Below are 16,134 nucleotides of genomic sequence, written 5' to 3' on the forward strand. Positions count from 1 at the left end.
CCAAAAGGGTTCTTCAGATGTCTCCGTAGGAGAACCCTTTTAGGTTCTAGATAGCACCTCTTTTTCTATGTATGTCAAACCACCACAAAGACACAGACAATATGTAGCCATTTTGTCAAACAAAAGATGCAATCACAAATGCAGGATTAAAAGAAAAATAATTCACTAACCTTTTGAAAATCTTCATCAGATGACAGTAATAGGACATGTTACACAGTACATTTATGTTTTTTTCAATAATATGCAATTTATATCCATAAATCTCCGTTTACATTGACGCCATGTTCAGAAAATGCAAAAAAATGTCAGGAGAAATTATAGATAACTCCGCCAGATAACGCCAGATAACAGCAATACACATCATAAACTTTGACTAAATATACGTTCTACATATAGTTAGAAAGATCCACTGCTTCTTAATGCAATCGCTTTGTCACATTTCACACGTTACAGAAATCGTTTACTATTCAATAATCTGAGACGGCGCTCAGACATAAGCAATATTTCTCCGCTATGTTGGAGTCAACAGAAACACAAAATTACAACATAAATATTCCCTTACCTTTGATGGTCTTCGATCAGAATGTAGTGGAAGGAGTCATACTTACCCAAAACAGCGTTTGGTTTCAAGTCGTGTGTCTTTGTATTAACAAATGCGACAAGTTCCAGCTGAAATGCATCCAAAATGACTTCTGGTCTCGAGGGGTTGCGCATCAAAACTTCAAAATTACATATTATATGTCGACTAAACTGGTCAAACTAAGTACAGAATCAAGCTTTAGGATGTTATTAACGTACAAAACAATTGGCGATTCGACCGGACAAAAGCAACTCCTCTCAGACAATCTGGAACAAAGGAATGACTGTGTACAATTCGCGCCAGAACGCGCATCTATTTTCTCGCGACACCCAGTATTTTGCCTGCCAAAGGGTCAAAGCTCGCGGGATTTGCACAATTACACGCTCTACTGATAGAAGACATCTCGCGGAAGACATAGAAACTGTTCCCAGATCCATAGCTGGTTGGGAAGGGTGGGGGCGATGACGTCAAAGTTGGCCCAACTTTCCTGATGAGAAAACTAGTTTTGGAGATTGGCTGCCCTGTTTGTTCTGCTATACATACAGACATAATTCAAACAGTTTTAGAAGCTTTAGAGTGTTTTCTATTCAATAATTATTATTATATGCATATATTAGCAATTTTGGACAGATTTTTTTTCAGTTTACTATGGGCACGCAATTCATCCAAAGGGGGCAGTATTGTCCCGAGCCTTAACAGGTTTTAAGGAGCCTTTTGGTCCTCGACTTGGCGCTCTGGTACCACTTGCTGTGCGGTAGAAGAGAAAACCGTCTATGACTTGGATGACTGGAGTCTCTGATAATTTTATGGGCTTTCCTCTGACACCACCTATTATATAGGTCCTGGATGATCCATGACCACCAAAACACTTCATGGCTAGTGACGTGAGTGCTATGGGGTGGTAATCATTTAGGCAGGTTACCTTCGCTTCCTTGGGCTCAGGGACTATGGTGGTCTGCTTGAAACATGTAGGTATTACAGACTTGGACAGGGAGAGGTTGAAAATGTCAGTGAAGACACTTGCCAGTTGGTCCGCGCATACTTTGAGTACACGTCCTGGTAATCCGTCTGGCCCTGCGGCTTTGTGAATGATGACCTGTTTAAAGGTCTTGCTGACATCGGCTACCGAGAGCGTTATCACATAGTCATCCAGAGCAGCTGGTGCTCTCGTGCATTCTTCAGCGTTGCTTGCCTCAAAGCGAGCATAAAAGGCATTTAGCTCATCTGGTAGGCTCCCATCACTGTGCAGCGCGTGTCTGAGTTTCCCTTTGTAGCCCGTAATAGTTTTCAAACCTTGTCACATCCGAAGAGCATCAGAGCGGGTGTAGTAGGATTCAATCTTAATTCAGTATTGACGCTTTGCTTGTTTGATACGTGTGTGTGTGGGGGGTTGTGGTATAAATGTGATGTTGGCTTCTCATGGTCCGAGGTTGCCTGTAGTGTGTAGGAATGAAGAAGCACAATAAACTAGGGCTGGGAATTGTTAGAGACCTCATGATACGACATTATCACAACACCAATACGATATTTATTGAGATTCTCACAATGTATTTCAGTTCATATATGTGTGTGTGTGTGTGTGTGTGTGTGTGTGTGTGTGTGTGTGTGTGTGTGTGTGTGTGTGTGTGTGTGTGTGTGTATACACACAGTAGTATAAAAAGTACCCAATTGTAAAAGTAAAGATGCCTTAATAGAAAAGAACTCAAGTAAAAGTGAAAGTCACCTAGTAAAACACTACTTGAGCAAAAGTCGAAAAGTATTTGGTTTAAAATATACTTATGAATCAAGAGTAAAAGTAATTTCAAATTCCTTATTTTAAGCAAACCAGATGGCACCATTTTCTTGTATTTATAGCCACGGGCATACTCTAACACTCAGACATAATTTACAAATGAAGCATGTGTGTTTAGTGGGTCCACCAGATCAGAGGCAGTAGGGATGACCAGGGAGGTTCTCTTGATAAGTGCGTGAATTTTTACCACTTGCATGTCCTGCTAAGCATTCAAAATGTATCAAGTACTTTTGAGGTTCAGGAAAATGTAAGTGTAAAAGTACATTATTTTTCTTCAGGAATGAGGTGAAGTGAAAGTTGTAAAAAATATAAATAGTTAAGTAAAGTACAGATACCCCCAAAAACTATTTAAGTAGTATATTTACTTAAGTACTTTACACCACTATGTGTGTGTATATCGGAATGTGAGGCATGTGGCAGATGTCCCATAGGGTCATCCTGGACTCAACTGATTAGAGCAGCTGGGTGACCCTCTCACTCAGGCCACCTCACACGACAGGCACCCCGTACTGACCCCTCACCTCTGGCTCCTAGGACACAGCTCTTCTGGAGGTCATAAAGGGGGGTCACTGTGGCAGAAATGGGGTTAGGGTCTGGGGGGAAGAGTCAGTTCCAGGAATCGGCCCCTCACCTATTCTCATCAGAACCACTTTTTCAGAGAGACGTTATGAGGTAAACTTTCCAAATGGAAAATTAGAAAATGGGGCATCTTCAACTGATTTGTTCAAATGTCTCTAGTACGGTAATAAGTGTGAGTCAGAGAGAAAGGGGGCGGGGACACACAGATGGAGTAGAGATGAGGTAATGGTTGTCCTGTCTTGGGGGTTATGGTTGAGCAGTGCCAGGGTAGAGGATATGAGCTGGTCTCTGTGGACTCCAGATCAAAGGTCAAGGCTCTGAGGACATAGCACAAGACCCACGCCATAAAACTCAGTTAGGAGGATGTATGGTGCAGTTAGCCCATGGGAGGCATCATGTTAAATCAGACAGACCCACGTGTAACAAGGACACACAAACAAAGCCATTTTCCTCCTATCACTCTTGATATAAGCCACATGCCACTGAATCAGCTAGGGAAGGTGAGCTGAGAGGAGAGATACGTGCCTGAAGAACGTCAGGAATTCCAATGCCTGAATATCTGAGCACTAACCAACACAATCACCTCAAAATAAACAGACCAGACCCTGAATGAAGTGGCGGCAGCACCAGTCACGGCACTAAGCCCAAAATAGAAGAACTATGTGATACCACTAAACTGAGACACAAACTCAGTCACAGGTGTAAATATTTCCCCTCAGCACTTTTCAGGCGCCACACTGTTATTTAGTGGCTAATATTATCCCCATAATAGCAAGCCTTAAAAAGCAACAGCCGGGAATTAAGGCCACTGAAAAATGCTGTGTTGAATCAAACCTTGAATTCTTCTTTACTGTCGTCGCCACGCAATGGACCAAAACACTCACACACTGGTATGAAAACAAACTAGACACCGAAGCACTAAGGCATGATCGTGTTATAATCCACCTATTTGCACAAAATAACAAACTGGTTGTAAATCCCAGAGTGGGAAAGTTCAGATACAAACTTGATTATTACCCTCCTACCTCTTGTTGTTATTCACTAGCTTGGCTCATTGATACATACTACTGTGGAAATGATAGGATCATGTCATTGTACTGTCCCTGATCACTAAGGTCCTTAGTTAGGTCAGTGAAGAAGGACAGGGTCATATAGTACCTGTCCTGTTTGAGCAAGAGATTTTCCCCCAAAACTAGTCATCTGCATTAAATCAGCAGGTAATAAACAAGACCTTACAAGATAACATAATGGTCTACACATTGTCCGACTGTGCAGTCTCTTCTACAGCCAAAAAGACATCTCCCTCCTCCTCGTCCTCCCGTTCCCCCCACTAACATACTTATTACACCTGTACCGAGAACAACCAGTCGAGTTGACACTGCTTTCCTAGTCGAAATAAGGTCAAACTGCCAGAGAGGAACACGCAGTAAAAGTGTTTCATCAAGTAAAAAGTAGTAGTAAATGACAGGTTGGGCAGCCTGTCACACCATGTCATTATTGTGGGCGATAAAATGCCAAATTGATGGTTGTGAGAAAGAGAACAGGCCTATTAGCAACAGGGAAACAACCTGGAGTACACTCTGTTCTGGATCACATTGTTTCTCTGGCCAGCTCCACCAACCATCGCAGGAAACAGTAGCTTCAGGACCTTATTCTACAGCCATACAACCAGACCCATCGTTTCCTTATAAATGCTGATGTAAAAAGGCCTTTATAAATACATTTGATTGATTGACAGATACAGGGATATTTGGGTTACATACAGTGGCTTGGGAAAGTATTCACCCCCTTGGCATTTTTTTGTATTTTGTTGCCTTACAACCTGGAATTAAAATATATATTTATTTTTTGTTGGGGTGGGGGGGGGTTGTATCATTTGATTTACACAACATGCCTACCACTCTGAAGATGAAAACATATTTTTTGTGAAACAAACAAGTAATAAGACAAAAATAAAATAGAATAATTGAGCATGCATAACTATTCATCCCCCCAAAGTCAATACTTTGTAGAGCCACCTTTGGCAGCAATTACAGCCGCAAGTCTCTTAGGGTATGTATCTATAAGCTTGGCACATCTAGCCACTGGGATTTTTGCCCATTCTTCAAGGCAAAACTGCTCCAGCTCCTTCAAGTTGGATGGGTTCCGCTGGTGTAGAGCAATCTTCAAGTCATACCAAAGATTCTCAATTGGATTGAGGTCTGGCCTTTGACTAGGCCATTCCAAGACATTTAAATGGTTCCTCTTAAACCACTTGAGTGTTGCTTTAGCAGTATGCTTAGGGTTATTGCCCTGCTCGAAGGTGAACCTCCATCCCAGTCTCAAATCTCTTGAAGACTGAAACAGGTTTCCCTCAAGAATTACCCTGTATTTAGCACCATCCATCATTCCTTCAATTCTGACCAGTTTCCCAGTCCCTGCTGATGAAAAACATTGGATGGTGTTCTCAGGGTAGTGTTGGGTTTGAGCGAGACATAGCGTTTTCCTTGATGGCCAAAAAGCTCAAATTTTTTCTCATCTGACCAGAGTACCTTCTTCCATATGTTTGGGGAGTCTCCCACATGCCTTTTGGCGAACACCAAACGTGTTTGCTTATTTTTTTTCTTTAAGCAATGGCTTTTTTTATGGCCACTCTTCCATAAAGCCCACCTCTGTGGAGTGTACGGCTTAAAGTGGTCCTATGGACAGATACTCAGATCGCCGCTGTGGAGCTTTGCAGCTTCTTCAGGGTTATCTTTGGGTTCTTTGTTTCCTCTATGATTAATGCCCTCCTTGCCTGGTCTGTGAGTTTTGGTGGGCGGCCCTCTCTTGGCAGGTTTGTTGTGGTGCCATATTCTTACCATTTTTTAATAATGGATTTAATAGCGCTCTGTGGGATGTTCAAAGTTTTGGATATTTTTTTATAACCCAACCCTGATCTGTACTTCTCCACAATTTTGTCCATGACCTGTTTGGAGAGCCCCTTGGTCTTCATAGTGCTGCTTGCTTAGTGGTGTTGCAGACTCTGGGGCCTTTCATACACAGTATTTTAATTGTAATAAATTAAGACTTTATTGTATTAATCTCCTATTTGAAAATTGGATGTAATTAACTGGTCTATATACTGAGATCATGTGACAGATCATGCGACAGATCATGCGAAACTTAGATTGCACACAGGTGGACTTTATTTAACTAATTGTGACTTTTGAAGGTAATTGGTTGCACCAGATCTTATTTAGGGGCTTCATAGCAAAGGAGTGAATACATATGCATGCACCACTTTTTCATTTTTAATGTTGTATAATTTTTTTAAACAAGTTATTTATTTTTTTTTCGTTTCACGTCACCAATTTGGAATATTTTGTGTATGTCCATTACATGAAATCCAAATAATAATCCATTTAAATTACAGGTTGTAATGCAACAAAATAGGAAAAACACCAAGGGGGATGAATACTTTTGCAAGGCACTGTACAAAGTGTTAGCATTTTTATCCCAAATATGTTTGACTGCTCACAAAGAACATTGTTCCTTTTATTGTGATGCGCAAAGTTTAAATACTCGACTTCTGAGAATGTGTGGATATTTCATGTGATTTTGTGAGAAGGGGGTAGTTGTGTGTCTGTGTGTGTTTGCATATATGTCGGGTGCGCATGTGAATTTTGCCACTAAGGTGTCAAATACCCATTACGAATAGCTTTGACAAAAGGCACCATGTGAAAGCAAATGCAGATGTAGATGAAGGCCTCTGAGGGAAATAAACGGTTCCAAATTTGCTGCTTTGTCTTCTTGAAAAAGCCCACAGCTCTTTCTTAAATGTCTGTGGTTGTCAAAGGCCCCCGAGGTCTCAAACCAATCCAATCAGCATTTAGCTTTTCTTCGTTATACTTCAATAGAGTGCAGGCTTGAAGCACGAGAAGCTGAGACTTGCTTTCAAAGAAAATATGGATATTGGAGAGATGGGGAGAGTGTGTGTGTGTAAGAATATGACAGACTCATACACAATCAATCTGCCAAAGTGTTTGTGAGAAAAGTGGTGTGTACATGCATGTGTGCTTTTTTGCCTGCATTTCATAGTGCCATTCTGGGCTCCCTGGGCTAGCCCAGGACAGTCTGTCCGTCTGGGCCCTCCTGTGCTCCCCGGGCTAGCCCAGGACAATCTGTCTGTCTGAGGTGCAGGCCAGTTGACTACTGTTGACCAGGCGTATGTGTCATTGGAGAGAGAAAGAGAGAGACTTTGTCTGGGAAGAAGAAACTGCTGACTTCACCCCCACTGACTGAACTGGAGTAGTGCTGTGTAAGACTAGGAAGCAGGGTGGGGTAGAACTGGCCCGGGGACTCCCTTTAGGAACTATAACCAGATGGTTGGGTCATCTGGCCGCTCGCTGTGCTTCTGGGACGTCCACGTGTGTGTGTGTGGCTGACTAGACAGATGTGCATATGTTCTCAGACTGCAGGAGACCAGGCTGTTTTACAGTAAGTCTGAATGACGACAACCAGCCAGAGGCCTTTTGGATAAATCCTCTGGAATACTGACTTAGTGACTTTTCATTTATTACGTGTTAGGTAGACTAGCTCGATAGTGCTAAAAAGATATTAAAGGTATTAAAGCTAAACAGTTGATCATTCTAACCATGTTTTGAGTACCAATCTGTTGTAGCTATACTGCAGTGAACCGCTGAAGAGGTCCCACGTGATTTCAGACCAAGGCCATAAACAGGTGTGCCTCTGCGTTTGATGATGTTTCCAGTCAAACACACGTCCATTCAGTCATACAGATTAGGATCACTTCAAAGAAGAGCTGCTTTCAAGCCAGTATTCTCCTCCCATTCTCCGTGCTTTATTTACCAGTGTAGTGGAATAACTCAATCCCACCAGTCACCCTTAACGCAGATTTAGGAGACACAAAACACACAAAATGGTGCCTCACTGCCTCTTCCTCTAACAAGCAGACAGAGGCTGTGTGTGCTGTGTGTTGTAGTGCCTGACCAGTTCTGAGTTATGGTGTGGTAGAGATTGTCCTTAAAATGAACTTCTAACCCTTTGCTATAATTATATGGGAGTGGAGAAGCTATAATTACACCAAGCTTTTAATAACTGGTCCGGGGCCAATTTTGTTGTTAGTCCCATTATGGTTAAGGTGAAGACTGAGTGCAGGACAGGCTGGTCCTAAATCAGTTGCTCATGGTTGAAAGTAACTATCAGAGTCCCAGCTTGGCAAACACTTCCTCACATCTGATCCTCGTTGAGTGGGGGAAGGATTCCTAACTGGAAGTGAAGAGCTCTCCCAATGAAGCCTAGCAGACCATCACAGCATCAAGTCTATCTCTCCTCCAAAAGACACTGAGCCTCTCAGATTCCTTCCTGATCTATCTACATCCATCCTTAATTACCCTCCCGAGGAAGTTTCTACAAAGAGGTGAAGAGTTGTTTCTTATAGCTAACAAAGATGTGAGGATAATACACATTGGCATATATCTACTGAGAGGTTGGAGTTCAAAGGTTGAAGGCTAACGAGTAACTCCTTTCCACATATAAACCTTGGCATATCTCTGAGATAGTACAAACAGATGTAATCTAGGAAAGCACATCAACGTGACCGGTTGTTTTTACGTTAGGAGAGCAACAGAGGAAGCACAGGGGAATACCGTAGTCCCATCCATTTCAATCTAACTAACCCCTTTGCCTTTTCTTCTGTAATCTAAGAGGGTGGGTGAGTGACAGTATTCTCGCCTCCCTCAAGAATGAGCACGTTTTAAGCCTTTTATTTAGTTGTCTCAAATGCTAGCCTATAGATCAATTTCTTCAAATGGACAGTTCAAGGTTCACTATATCTCCATATCAGCTCAGACAACTCAGGAAAACAGATGTACTCAGAGCCTCTTGTCTACTAGTGCTGGAGCAGTGCAGCTGCTTAGTAACTAGACGAGTGAGCGAGATTAAGAATCTGTTTAACAACAATCAATCTATAGCACATCCTAGTGGACACTGGACATAATCATGGATGGAGATCCATCTTGTTGCTCATTTCAATTTCTGTTCATCATGATATCAGCCTACTCTAACAGTTGACACAATTTAGATGAATGAATCGAGCTTATCATAATAAAATCAAAAAGGCAGCGAGCATGTCAACAATGCCGTTCATTAACACACAATGCCAGTCTTACATTATACAGAGCAACATACATTTCTGTGGAGGACATATTATTTACAATAGTATTTTTGACTGACAGATTTAAACAGTTACACAAACATGTATCATAATAAATAGGTATTTGTAGCATTCTTAGTACCCAATACTGATTCATGAATATACTGTATCAAGTGTGCAAGCAGCATGCGAGATCCAGTCTACTTTGATGTTACATTGCTTGATTGAAAAATAACATGTTAGCTGCACAGCACCAAATACGTGATGTTTGAAATCCCTGTGCAGATACCTTTGACTGGTTTTGCCTTATCTGAACATGCAGAGAAAGTGCCTTTGAAACAGGTGTATCATTCCTTTTAAAGGCTGATTCAAAATCCCCAAATTGCACTTTTTTTTTGTTGAAATGTGTTTTATAACTGGACATTCTTCTCATGCCTGTTCTCGTCTCCTCCGTCTGTTTCATCTGAATGTTAAGATTGAGGAAAATGCTATTTAAACCATCATCTACATGGTCGGCCTATTTTAAGACTGAGCAGTAGCAGATCCCTTCTGAACCAGGGTCAGTTATTTTAAGAAGCTATTTTAAAAGAGGGCATTTATCCTTCTTCCCTCATGTGAACAGGGAGGACTCCAGCTATTTCTGCTCCTGAGCTTATTTCTGGATGTGTTCTGAACGGTTAAGACGGTAATGGACGAGGCCGACGGTAATGGACGAGGCCGACGGTAATGGATGAGGCCGCGTTGTATCCACAGAAAACAGTTCCAAATAGGTTCTTGTCCTGGTAAAAAGCAATTGAATGCTGCAAGCAATGATCTAACAACCTTCACACTTGACAGACATGTCATTTACTCAATAGTCCAGCAGACATGCTGTCTCAGCACAGATTTGGAAGAGGCTAAATGAGGGGGAGAAAGCTGCTTGAGCTTATTGATGATACAGAGTTAAATTACTTTTTGAGGACATATTTTGCATTCAAAAACTTAACCGTTCCCAAAATGGGTTAAACAGATGGATTATCTGAGAGGATTGTCACTTGCACTGTACTTGGTACTATAAACGTTGTTTCAACAATTTGTCAACATATCGTGATGTGGAATCTATATGGAAAATACATTTGTTTTCGGTTAGATGGAGTCCTGAATCCAACATAGAAATTATTAATTTGTAGACAAATTGGAATTAAAGCCAGACTGAGCCAGTGGCACAGATGGACCTATCCAAGCAGAAGATAAATCTCCTTAAAATGTTGATATTTGGTTGTGTTGTCAACAAAACACAATATTACTTTGCAATACAGTAAATAGTCTTAAGTTTAGACTATCTTAAAAAAACAAAAGTAACATTCAAACTTAAAAAAAGACTAACACATTCATGACCACATTTTGAGGTTACTGTAATCATATAAAGGGTGCATGTGCAAGATAGCGTGCATAGATCACAGGTCTGTGGAGATCACCACAACTGCTGTAATAATCGGCACCGAATCTCAAAACGGCATTGATTCCTTGCACCTATGTACTTTTAATGTAATCTCAACTGCAATCCAGGTCATTTGGTTCTGCTATTAGATTAAGCACAGGGATTTATCAATAACTGACATTGTATTCCCACTTGAGCTTAGCTGTGCTTTAAAATGGTTGAAAGTGCAGTGATAAACATTTTGGGTGACAACTAAACCAAAAATCAACATTGTTTTCTATTGGAATTTAATTTGAGTGGGTTAATATAGGTTGTAATCTCATTAACATCTCAACCAAATATTACCCAATTATCCACACTGAAATGAGGTAGTGTGGCCAGTGGGGAGAGATTAAATAGGTCATAATCTTTTAGAAACACATGTTTTGATTAATGCACATTGCCTTACATAGACATGTTGATAATAGACATATTCCTCTGTTCCCATTATTAAGATGGGTTATGTCAAATAACAGTACCAATACAGTGACCAGAGAGACAACTCCGAGGAATCCATACACCCTCATCAAACAGACACCGTATTCAGGCCTGGGCCGTCTCAGCTATAGCGGACGCAACGGATCAGAGAGGCTAACAGTAAAAAAGCAGGATTGTTTTCCATGGTGTTTCTCTGTTGCCTGGATTCCACGTCCGCCTCAAACACATCCAGTTGTCAGGTGTGGTTTCTGTTCCGATGTCAGGGAGGAATCTGGGATACACAGTGACATCTGGAGCGTGTCAACGGGAACGCCGCTCATCCTCCTGCTGCAACACCGTTTCTCATTCCTGAGGATGTACCGGAGATCTGGGATGTGTTGCTGCCGCATTGTCATGGCGACTAAAATGCTGGTGTAGTGTCCACAGATGGTATTACAGAGTGGACAGGGTCAGCTGCCAAAATCACTTCCTCTCCTCCATTTCTTTTCTCCTCTCCCCCTCATTTTCCCTGAAGGCCTCCATTTGTATTTCATGTAGGTTTACAAGATATGGGGGTTCTAAGAATAAACTGTATGTAAAAAGTCCCCATTAAAACCTCCTATGCTTCTGTTCTTTAAATATGTATCTAATGTGTTAATATGGCACACATTCTGAAGACAAAGAAAAAAGTGCTCTGCTTAAAAATACTGTTTGGAAACCTGTGCTTTGCTGTATGCATATTATTTTTATGCATTAATCTAGTGGTATTTAAGGTTCAGACTGTAGCATTTTGATAATTGTGATGTTTTATAGAAAGGTTTCAATGTCTGAGCTTCCTTCCTTCTCCTTAGTAAGATAATGGTGTCAGTGGTAACAGAGGAAGCTAATGATTTGCTTTGGTATGTCCAGTTGAACTACGACCTCCAGAGCTCTGATACCCAGCATCGTCCTTAGGGTCACTCTGCTCAGCTGCTGCAGACTCAATGGAGTACCTACAGGTAGACAACCACAAAGGTTTATGGGAGATGTAGTCTCTAGCCACAATATATAGAACACAGGAATAGAGTACTCAAGTATCAATACACAGTCAGAGATATGGGTCCTATTTAGTATTTTTAAAGACTGGAGCTTTTGAGCAGGGATTTTATGTTGTCGTTTGCTTGCATAACCCAACAATAGGACTCAATGAGTTGAGCAAATGTTTAAAACCGTATGTCACAATGTCCTTGCACTTCATGAAATAAAGTTAATATTTTTCCTTACAAGAGGTGTCTGTGTCTGATGCCTAGGATACTGTTGCTGTGTGGCTTCACACACAGACCTGGTCTCACATTCCACAAGTGGCTCTGAGGCAGAGGAATCTGTCTGGGTTTAGGTCTCATCGTCAGTTACTGACGGGTAGCTAAGCTGAATGTTATAGACCGGTACTAATTTAAATCAGCCTGGAACATGAGTAGGATAAACATTAACTTGAGGGACAGGACAGATGGACTGGAGCATATGTTCAAAATATCTTTCTGACGTAAGACTGCGTATTGGCAGGGGTTAAAGTAAGATAGTACTGTCCGGTACTGCGTCCTAAAAAAATAAATAAGACGGGATACGCCATAGAGGTAAATCATGAGCCTATCACAATAATTAAAACAAAATGACAACAAAAAAAATACGCTTTTACAACATTATTTATCATGACCACGTCAGCCACATGAAAAATGGACTTGAAAGTTGATGGCATATTATAGACGCTTCAAAATGCGGTGTGGTTCGAGGAGAACACTGACATTTTTCCAAGGCAGAGATGACTGGCCAAGACTGACGCGCACGGACATCAATTCAGGCTACAAGTGTAGGAGGAATAACAATCGCAGAATGTCATTAGACTTTTTGGTGTTTTAACAGATGTTTCTTTCCATTCATCAAATGGTTGGGGCAGAGCACTGTTTGGCTGTTGGAATTCATTTGTGAGTGGACAAATGTGCGCGTGTAGCCTACATGAGCCTTTTATGGTTTGACATCAGATGAAAACATCATGAATGGTTGTGTTTATGCCACATTGAAAGGTGATATATTTTAGTTAAGTTACAAATCTTCACTACTAGAACCACAGAGATCCTTTTCAATTAAGCTAAGGACCCTGGAACTAAACACCTCCCTCTGCAACTGGATTGTGGACTTCCTGAAGGGCCGACCCCAGGTGGTAAGGGTAGGCAACAACACGGCTGCCATGCTGATCCTCAACATTGGGGTCCCTCAGGGGTGCATGCTTAGTCCCTTCCTGTATTCCCTGTTCACCCACGACTGCGTGGCCAAACACGACTCCAACACCATCATTAAGCTTGCTGACAACACTGGTAGGCCTGATCACCGACAACGATGAGACAACCTATAGGGAGGTGGTCAGAGAACTGGCAGTGTGGTGCCAGGACAACAACCTCTCCCTCAATGTGAGAAAGACAAAGGAGCTGATCATGGACTACAGGAAAAGGTGGGCCAAACATGCCCCCATTAACATCAATGGGAGCGGGTCGAGAGTTTCAAGTTCCTTTGTGTCCACATCACCAACAAACTATCATGGTCCAAACACACCAAGACCGCCTGGTATGGCAAATGCTTCTGACCATAAGGCACTACACAGGGTAGTGTGTATGGCCCAGGTTCTATATTAAATAGGGGGTGTCAGAGGAAAGCCCATAAAATTATCAGAGACTCCAGTCACCCAAGTCATAGACTGTTTTCTCTTCTACTGCACCGCAAGTGGTACCAGAGCGCCAAGTCTCGGACCAAAAGGCTCCTTAACAGCTTCTACCCCCAAGCATTACACTGCTGAACATTTAATCAAATGGCCACCGGACAATTACATTGACGACCCCCCCCTCCATTTATTCATTTTGTACACTGCTGCCACTTGCTGTTTATATGCGTAGTCACTTCACTCCCACCTGCATGTACAAATTACCTCAACTAACCTGTACCCCCGCACACTGACTCGGTACCCCCTGTATATAGCCTTGTTATTGTTATGTTACTTTTTATTTGGTAAATATTTTCTTAACTCTTGTTGAACTGCACTGTTGGTTAAGGGCTTCTAAGTAAGCATTTCACTGTAAGGTCTACACTTGTTGTACCAGGCGCATTTGACAAAGTTTGATTCGATTTGAAATTAATAGGGATGCTACTTTATATGTCATTCTATAATTAGGCCCATAAAAAGGCCCCGTACCAAGAAGAAATTAAATCTACCTTGACCCGAGTATTGTTGACCAATTAAGAAATGTTCAAACAGCTGTTTTTGATGGGTTCAACATGATCAAGTTATTTTTTAAATTACTTTTCCACGACCTGTAACTTTTTGATTCTGAAAATTTTGTAATGGGCACCACCTACTGGTGACACTGTGACATTGCTTAGAAATCCCCCAAAAAACATATGGGTACAGTACACGACTGTTGCTTATAACTGGTAACTGTAGTATAAAAACCTCTCTCACACTGACTTACTTTCATAAAACTCTAAGCAGAGTGCAGCAGGAGAACCGGGATCGATGTAGTCAATGGGCTTCTTATCATTTTTGTCTTTGGCGTAGATGTTCGCCCCAAACTCCACCAGCATGTCGATCATGTCTACACTCTTCACTTTAGCAGCATGGTGCAGGGCCGTCTTGTGCAGCCGAGCATAATTCACTTTGGCACCTGAGGAAGCAAATGACACAGAGGTTATTAATAAAGATTCACCTCAGAGTTGAGAACTCAAATCCAGGGTTTTATTCTCTATTCAGGAGTATCTTCATTGTGTTCTTCTTCTTCAAAATCAAATAATTTGTTGTTAGTGCTATTCTCTAATGCTCACCTGCGTTGAGTAGTGCCTTGACACAGTCTGTGTGGTCGTTGGCACACGCCACATGCAGTGGGGTCCCATAGTACAGGTCATATGCCTCCAGACTGGCACCTTTAGCGATCATGATCTTCACAACGTCAGCATTACCTGGGACACGAGAACAGACCGTCACAAGTTCTCAAACAATCGTGATGCACGTTCATCCTACACATGCCACACACTTACCCCCCATGCAGGCTTCGTGTAGGGGTGAGGTGGTCCGGGAAGAGAGGGTGGGGTTCACCTTGGCCCCATGCTCCAGCAGCATCCGCACACAGTCAAAGCTCCCGACCGAGCAGGCCTCACACAGAGGGGTGCTACCGTCCGTGTTACGGGCATCCACCTACAAGACAACACAGCCATTATGTATGTATATATCCTGATTAACTATAAATAACATTACTTTCTCTTCTGTTGATCTTTAACCTGTGTTGAATCTGGGACACACTTTTCTCCTGTGATATGACTAGAGTGTTTGTTGACAATCCTGTATTCTTCTATGGCTAACCTACGTTATTTCTCTTATCTCGCTCAACCTAGTGACAGTCTCACCTGTGCTCCAGCATCCAGTAGCAGCCTGACACACTGGGTCTGCCCCCTTTCACATGCCTCATGGAGGGGGGTGATAGAGTCCACAGCCACTATGTTGACGGAGGCACCGCTCTGGATGAGTTGCTGCAGCTGGGCAGCATGTCCCTCGGAGGCCGCTTTGTGCACCTCGGTCCTCTCCGACCAGCAGCCTGGTGTAAGCCACACAGTCACCGGCCAGAGAGCAAATAGCAAGAGAATACCTATTCCTACATAATCAGCCGGCGCTAGGTGAGTGCATGCTAGATCATCTCTGGTGTTGATAACACATTTTGCCATCGTAAACCTTTACTTGACAATCGATATGGACTAAAACACAACATGGCACATATGTAGCTGATTTACGTTGCTGTTATAGCATGAACACATGCTTGCTAGCTATGACATGCAGTAACCAAATGAATGCTAGCTGGCATACAATTTCAAGGAGCCGAAATGTTTTTATACGCACCTATGTCCCCAAAGAAGTATGGTCTGGCAGTTTCAACCTCCATCATTTGGTCAAATCCTGTTTTATGTTGAAAAACTGTAAATTACGTCCCGCGAGAAGTAAATAAACACATTTGAGCTGCGGCACTGACACATCACGTGACTGGTTTTGACATGTCCTTTGACGGATTTAAGGGCGTGCTGGGAGTTGTAGTACAAATGTTTTGTCGAAATTTTCATATTACTACAAGAGTAGAGAACTTGTAGTTGTTTGGCTTTAT

At 42.1% G+C, this 16,134-nt stretch overlaps 1 protein-coding gene across 3 annotated transcripts; it reads right to left on the reverse strand.

Moving 5' to 3' along the window:
- Positions 1 to 9,059: 9,059 nt before the first annotated feature.
- Positions 9,060 to 16,133, reverse strand: LOC135514916 (ankyrin repeat and SOCS box protein 13-like). Of its 3 annotated transcripts, none has more exons than XM_064938638.1 (6): positions 15,876 to 16,133; positions 15,389 to 15,633; positions 15,023 to 15,179; positions 14,810 to 14,944; positions 14,461 to 14,652; positions 9,060 to 11,955 (listed from the first exon to the last, which is right to left on the reverse strand). In XM_064938638.1, exons 1-6 carry the CDS (start codon positions 15,919 to 15,921, stop codon positions 11,828 to 11,830), a joined length of 903 nt encoding a protein of 300 aa, XP_064794710.1. In that variant the 5' UTR covers positions 15,922 to 16,133; the 3' UTR covers positions 9,060 to 11,827. The 3 variants fall into 3 exon arrangements, with proteins under 3 accessions (XP_064794710.1, XP_064794711.1, XP_064794709.1); XM_064938639.1 differs by having other exon boundaries at positions 15,389 to 15,576; positions 15,876 to 16,132; XM_064938637.1 differs by having other exon boundaries at positions 15,389 to 16,133.
- Between the last annotated feature and the right edge of the window lies 1 nt (position 16,134).

Source organism: Oncorhynchus masou, chromosome 26 (genome assembly GCF_036934945.1).
Source record: "Oncorhynchus masou masou isolate Uvic2021 chromosome 26, UVic_Omas_1.1, whole genome shotgun sequence".
Taxonomy (NCBI): Eukaryota; Metazoa; Chordata; class Actinopteri; order Salmoniformes; family Salmonidae; genus Oncorhynchus; species Oncorhynchus masou.

Coding starts and splice junctions, on each gene's coding strand:
- LOC135514916 (XM_064938637.1), bottom strand. CDS start 15,703: ATGGCAAAATGTGTTATCAACACCAGAGATGATCTAGCATGCACTCAC. Junction 14,945..15,022: donor ACACGAAGCCTGCATGGGGG/GTAAGTGTGTGG, acceptor CTCGTGTCCCAG/GTAATGCTGACGTTGTGAAG. Junction 11,956..14,460: donor CTGCTTAGAGTTTTATGAAA/GTAAGTCAGTGT, acceptor GTCTACCTGTAG/GTACTCCATTGAGTCTGCAG.